Raw genomic sequence first — 6,930 nt, forward strand, 5'->3', positions numbered from 1 at the left:
ACAACTAATAAATTAACTAACTAATTACTAAACTAGTACATCAAGTAACACATGCTCATTATTTGATACAAATGGCATAAAAGAGTAATCAATATTTCTTTTTTTATTTTAATTTGTTGAAAATTTTAGAATTAAGTAAACCTAGGCACCTAGCTAACTTAATTTTAAAAATTAATTCAAAAGATAAAAGTTATCTCATAGTTATAAATTCATATAGTTGTTTAATAAAAATGCTTCATAAATATTAATGTTTTAATAATTTTAGTCGTTAGTGTCAATTATGTATAATATTTTATAATAAAACTAATAACTAAAATTACTTGCATACTAATATTTTTGGAGCTCCTAATAACTTTCTTATAAAATATTATTGTATCTAATTATTAAGATAAACACACATAAAAGAAAATAGATTAGAATTATGATGCTCGGATAATATAAGATAAGACACAACAAAAAATACGTAAACGCATGAATTTTAATATTTTGTATGACACAAGAACTGACACGACATGATATTTAATTTAGATATATTCAAATGAGTATTATATTTAAAATATAATATATCTGATATGCAAATATAATATATTCAAGGAAGCATTGTTGATTCATATACATGAGATCAGGTAGTAGTGGTAACACACTAACACACATGCATGGAGGACAGTGAATGCAGTGCATCGATTATTCGTTGTCCTTAGACCGCAACAAATTAAAGAATCTTCCAGCCCTTTGCTAACTTGCAATTCCTTCTTTAAAACAATTAAATCCCCATTCCCTCATTTTTGTCCATAATAACCCAGGGACCAATCTTGTACTTCTCTTAATAATTGAATTATATTAAATATATATTGTACAAAAAAAAGTAAATAAAAATGATATGTGAGTCCTACCACCAACCTAACTACTTTATTATATTTTGTAATTGTTATAAGATGACACTACATATATCATTTATAGATAAGATGTACAATTACAATATATAACTAAACAACAAGCTTAGCATTGAAATTACATTTTTGTTTTTTTTTTCTTCTTATTCAAGGAATCAACTACAAAAATTCTAAAATAGCAAAACTGATTTAGTTATTGAATATTAGTAATTAATTTGGTTGGTTACTAAAATTAATTATTATTTTAAAAATTTCTTGTAATAATTTCTATGGCTGTCAAATTAAATTCTTTGGCACTAATTTCTTTTTTTTTCTTTTTTTAAAGGCATTTGTTTTCTTTTGTTGCACATGATATCTTTTAATTTGACAGAAACTAATTTATTGTAGATTAAAAATTTTATTTAAAAGTTTATCGTTAGACTAACAAATTACTGTATACACAAGACAAAATTTAAATTTTAACTTTATTTAAGCAGACAAATAAACTAACCATTCAGTTTAATCAAGTTAGTTAAAGACATTTGCTACTAATTAATCGTCATGTTCATGCAATTACATTAGCAATATCCGAACTTTTGACTAAATGCTTAAAAACTTAGCTAATAAATGCCAAGCTAAGTGTGTTTGTCCTCTTAATTGGTTAGAATTGAGATTACCTAACCCTCAATAAGATTGATGTGATTTAGATTCGAATAATTGGATCACTAAATAATGACATATATACGCGATAATGCTGATGCATGGCCACTTTAATTATAGTGAGCAAGATCAAGTGGGAATTTATGATTCAAAACTGAGCAACGTTTCTTAATAAAGAAATTAGTAAGGTACAATCATTATTTATTGGGATAAGATTTATGGTCAAAATTTAAATGGTTCCTAATCTTATAAATTGTTCAAAGTGCAGCAGCGGCTAACGGCGACTTCCACCTCGACAGCACAGCAACTTCCGACAGCGACCTCTAAAAGCAGTAGCGGCAACCTCCATATCTTTTATAAGATATAGTTTCATTTTTTTGTTTAAAAAAAATATGAATCTATTATTATTGTTAAATTAAAAGAATTTAATATTATTCATTACGATCTTTAATTTTCTAATTTTTTTTTGTTGATTTCGTTTTTGTTTTTATTTCTGGATTGCTATTTTTTTATTTTTGAATTTATTGTTTTTTCCTAATTTTTTTTTGTTCTTGTATTTAATTGTTTTTGTTAATTAAATTTTTATAGATTTTCAGTTTTGTTGATTGGAGATGAATTTGAATATTTTTAATTTTTGTAATTGAATTTTGTTAATTGTATTTAAGGATTTGAAGTTTTGAATTTTGTTAATGAAGAAAGAAGAAGAATTTATTTTTTTCGAAGAAGAATAAGAAGAGGAAAATAGTAAAATAATGATTCTAATACTAAATAAAACGTTAGGACGATTTTCAATTTAAAATAAAGTTAGAGACAATTTTAATTTTGACCATAAATTTTAAAAACCAAAACAATACTTATCCCTTATTTATTAGGATATCGTTGTTATCGGTATTAGATATATAAGAGTGGAGAGAATATTATTTAATAAAAATAGCGAGCACCAATGCACCATAGTTAATTACAATAAAGTTAATAAATGGAGAAAGTAATTTAGACACAAAAAAAAAATGGAGAAAGTAATTTTAACAGAATGGGATTAATTTAAAGTAGTTTTTTTTTTAAATACAGGATTACTACTAGGCACTAGCAGCATTGTTGGATACTTCGTGCTCGTCAAGCTATGCTACCACAATTTTATTGATTATGTTAACAAAAAAAAATATATAATTTAATAGTTAAAAAGTTCGTAAAAAATATAATTTGAATGAACTATATTTGACTTTTTATAATTACTATTTTAAAATTGTTTTTACAAAATTATATGAAATAAATGAGAATGAAAGACCAAAATTTAAATCATATTATTATTTTCTATTTTATTCCATTTCGTTTTATTTATGTTATTACTTCTTTGTATTGTTTTCCCTAAAAAAAATTCTTGATTTGTTGACTTTTCCACTATTTACGTACATGACCTTGTCTTTATCTTTTATAATTAAATCAACTTATTCATATGAACTTCATTTAGAATCTAGTTTAATTGTACTATGTAAATTAAACATGTAAACAAAATATCAATTAATAGAATAATCAAATAATACGAAGATATTATCACCTAATTATGCAAAAATATATATTTTTAAATAAAAATATTAAAGACCAATATTTTTTAGTAATATTAATCAACACTTTTAAGTAATAAATATTTTATTTTTATACTATTATGATTTAGTATTAACAAAAAAATAATAAATTTTATTAGTCATGGAATATTATTTTCTTTTAATATGGATTCGTTGAATGTAGGAAATTAAAATTCTCTGTGTATCTTGGGTTAATAGAAAATGTTGGGCATCACTACTACATTTCTATTGTACTAGCTTTCTTCACAAGCAAATGTTTCATAAACCTACAATTTCATATCATTCTTTGCTTCCCTTCCTCTATAGCTATAATCAATCAAGCACTAGTTTGTAAAAAACAACTACTTTGCCATAAGATCATAATAGTAATAATAATATCCACTAACTCACTCCCCTAATAGTGAGGGTTGCAATAATTAGGTAGAGCACCATGATAGAACTACCTCCTCTTAATTATACAATTGCCACCAAAAGGGTTACTATTAACTTACCTGCATTGAAAGTTTAAGCATCATAGTGCTCAATGACAAAATGACAATTGTTTCAACGGTAGCACAACATTGTACTTGATTTGTGAAAATTACACCATTAAATCCTAGCATAATTGTTGTAAAATTCCTAATGGGCACTTAAATCATGGTTTTACTAATACTTTTAATCTGGTATTAATTTCAATATTTCACTAAGATCCTAATTTTTGGAAACTAGACCAGCAAAAGGAAAACCACTACCACCCTAATTCAGAAATTGGAACGATTCATAACTCCATCACATTCTCCCACATAAAACATATATCCATGATGCATCACCTCAACAATTTCAACAAACTTTTACAATGGTACTCTTTTTTCTTTGTTTTTTTTGTTTACTTTTTTGTCTTTTGGGTCAAGTACATATTACAATACGAGAGAAAAACAACAATCTAGGAAACAGAGAACCTTCTCCTTCTGGGCCGATTGAAATCCACAGGCCCATCATCTAATTGGGTCGTATCTTTTGAACCATTTCTAAACGGGTTCATCTTCCCCAGCCTCCTAGAAACAGAGGACAAAAACGTGGCCTTCTTCTTCATCGTTGACGACGACGAAGACGTCGTTTCCAGAGCGTTCTTCTCCAGATCCGTAACGTACATCTTCATCCTCATCAGCTCCGTTCTCAGCTCCTCATTCTCCTTCACCAACGACACATCCACCGCCGCCGCCGCCGCCGCCGCAGCACGGTGTTCCTCTTCTTCCTCACTCCTCAGTCGCAGTTGGTCGTAGTAAAGAGCATGAAGCACCATCTGCACCGGTAAACGCTTGTTCTGCGACGCGTGCACACGCGCCTCGTATGATAGCTTCAACGGATCCATCACACTACACAACTTCTCCCTCTCTATCTCATCAAGCTTCGAGTGCGCCTACAGAAAAAGATAAATAAATAAATAAATAAATAAATAAATAAATAAGTAGCAGAAGAGTTAAACGGTGTCGTTTTGTGATTTAAAGTACCTTGAGGTAGATGTCTACGGCGCGGTAGAGATCGTCGTCGATCTCGCGTGCAAATTTGGGAATTAGGGTTGCGATGGCGTTGAACTTCGAGATTGTGAGATCATTGAACGAAGCGATCTCGGCGAGGTAAGCGTCGACGGTTTTGGTCACGCGGCGCAGCGCGACGGAGCAGTTATCGTCGGCGGCAGAGATAACCGCTGCATGCTTTTCGTTCTCTATGAACGCCGACACGATCTTCCGTACGGTCTCGAGATCTGAGAGCCTGTCGCCGTCGTAGGCGAACGACAGAACGAGGATGTCGTCCACCGTTGCGAGTTCTAGAACCGCCGCGATCCGCTTCTCCAGTTCGCTCCTGCAGTAGTTAGATGCTCTGACGTAGATCGCGCAGCGGAGGAGGCAGCAGACGAAGCTAGCCGGAAAAGCGGTTTTATCAGAGGGGAAGAGATCTACCACCGATTCCAGAAGCTTCCGCGGATTTGTTCGGTGATCAGAATCGGAATCACTAGGATTCAAAAGACGGATTCTGTCGGTGGAGAGAGATCGCTCTGCATAAGCGATTAACGCTGCTGCTAGGGTTTTCGGTTTGGCGCCGCGATTCTTCATGGCGGCGATGACTTTTCCGAAGAAATCTACGTCGAGAACGGCGAGATCCTCCGTCCACCAGTTCGCCGGTGACCTGCTCGGAAAATTTGCCTCGCTGCAAGCCTTGGCGCTGACGGCCTCCACGCAGCGTTTCACGATGTTGAGTTCGTCGGCGAGAGGGAGGAGGTTCCGGCACGATCTCAGTACCGTGATGGCGCCGGTGAGTGTGAAGAACGCAACATGAGAGAGATAGTCCTCAGTTTTTCCGGCGAGGTTGTTCCCTTCCGTCATCTGGAGGAACTCCGCGGCACAGCGCAAAGCGGCGACGTTTTGAGCCGTTATATCGAACTTAACGCCGTAACAGAACTTCGCTGCCTTCTCAAAGGTTCCACTACCTCCCGGAATGCCCGAAAGGTCGATCCTGGTGAGTTCATTTTCTTCAATCTCTTCTGATTCCTTTATCAGTTTTCTGATGTAGTTGCTCTTTGCCACTAGCATAAACTGCACATACATGAAAAAAAAAAAAAAAAAAGATTATTGGTCACGTGCAAAATTCGGTGCATGCATGCATAGATTACGATTCATGCTCTTATACGGTGAGAAAGTTAATAAAATAAAAATCATAGATTACATTCATGCTCTTATACAGTAGCTCTATGCAGTAGTTTTGGTACCTTGTGGAGAGGGAAACTTGCTTCTCCAACTTGAACTATAAGATCTGATGGAAGTTCTTGAGAGAAAACCCTGAAAATTAAGATAATAATGCAACGTATATAGTATAGTTAGGAAAATATAGACATAATACATGATCAAATAATAAGTGGAATAATCATAGAGTTTAGAGAGTTAATTAGAATTTGGTCAGTTGCATGGAAAATGGATATAGATCAGAGGTGGTGGCGGAATACCATTGGCTGGTTCTCTCCATGGCAAGGGAGAGTGTTCTATTGGGAGCAGCCATGTTGAATAATGAGCTGTGCTTTATTTATTTCTGTGTGTGTGGTTGAAAATAGCTAAGTTAGGAATTAGGATATTCAAGGATGTATATCATTATAATGGATCACATATGTGGTGAGAGGCTGGGCTGTTATAATATAAGGAGATTTTGAAGCTTGTAGCTTTCATGCTTTTAATTATGATTTAATTTTATCTTCATAGGGGGCTAGCTAGCTGGACTATATTCTGAGTTTGTGGTATTGTGCATTGTTCCAAATATGTGATGATAATAATGATAAGTTAGAGAAATATTTGAGCTGCTTTTCAGCGCAACTAGTTGTATGTATTTTGATTTGTTCAAATAAATTATTATTATATATGGAAAACTCATATATTTTAAGAGTAAGCAAAAAGTATATATTCCACTTATTTAATATATTCAAGACTTTTAATGAAAGAACTCTTAAGGTTATTATATGGTCTTAAAGTGATTTAACTTAGGTCTGTTTTGATAAAATTTTAATTTTTTTAGAAAATAATTCACTAAAGTTGTTTTTAAAGAATAGTTTTTAGAAAGTTGTAATCGATATGTTTGGTAAATAAAAAAAGTAATTTTCAATAAGTACAAGTTAACAAAATTATTGCACTTAGTAAAATTAGTTTTAATATTTAAAATGACTCTATTTAATATACATAAGTGTAGAAAGGAAGAATAAATATAAATATTTATTAATATGTAAAGGTATATTCGATTTCTAACTTTGAGAAAAAAAAGTGTTAGGGTCAATAATTTTTGTGATTTGTATC

At 32.0% G+C, this 6,930-nt stretch overlaps 1 protein-coding gene across 1 annotated transcript; it reads right to left on the bottom strand.

The window, feature by feature from the left end:
• Positions 1–3,854: 3,854 nt before the first annotated feature.
• Positions 3,855–6,254, bottom strand: LOC107474122 (root phototropism protein 2). Its single transcript, XM_016093715.3, has 4 exons — positions 6,096–6,254; positions 5,862–5,931; positions 4,606–5,688; positions 3,855–4,514 (listed from the first exon to the last, which is right to left on the bottom strand). Exons 1-4 carry the CDS (start codon positions 6,146–6,148, stop codon positions 4,038–4,040), a joined length of 1,683 nt encoding a protein of 560 aa, XP_015949201.1. The 5' UTR covers positions 6,149–6,254; the 3' UTR covers positions 3,855–4,037.
• Positions 6,255–6,930: the final 676 nt, after the last annotated feature.

This window comes from Arachis duranensis, chromosome 1 (assembly GCF_000817695.3).
Source record: "Arachis duranensis cultivar V14167 chromosome 1, aradu.V14167.gnm2.J7QH, whole genome shotgun sequence".
NCBI classification, from domain to species: domain Eukaryota; kingdom Viridiplantae; phylum Streptophyta; class Magnoliopsida; order Fabales; family Fabaceae; genus Arachis; species Arachis duranensis.

Coding starts and splice junctions, on each gene's coding strand:
- LOC107474122 (XM_016093715.3), bottom strand. CDS start 6,148: ATGGCTGCTCCCAATAGAACACTCTCCCTTGCCATGGAGAGAACCAGC. Junction 5,932..6,095: donor ATGGAGAGAACCAGCCAATG/GTATTCCGCCAC, acceptor CTTAATTTTCAG/GGTTTTCTCTCAAGAACTTC. Junction 4,515..4,605: donor CCGTAGACATCTACCTCAAG/GTACTTTAAATC, acceptor CTTTTTCTGTAG/GCGCACTCGAAGCTTGATGA.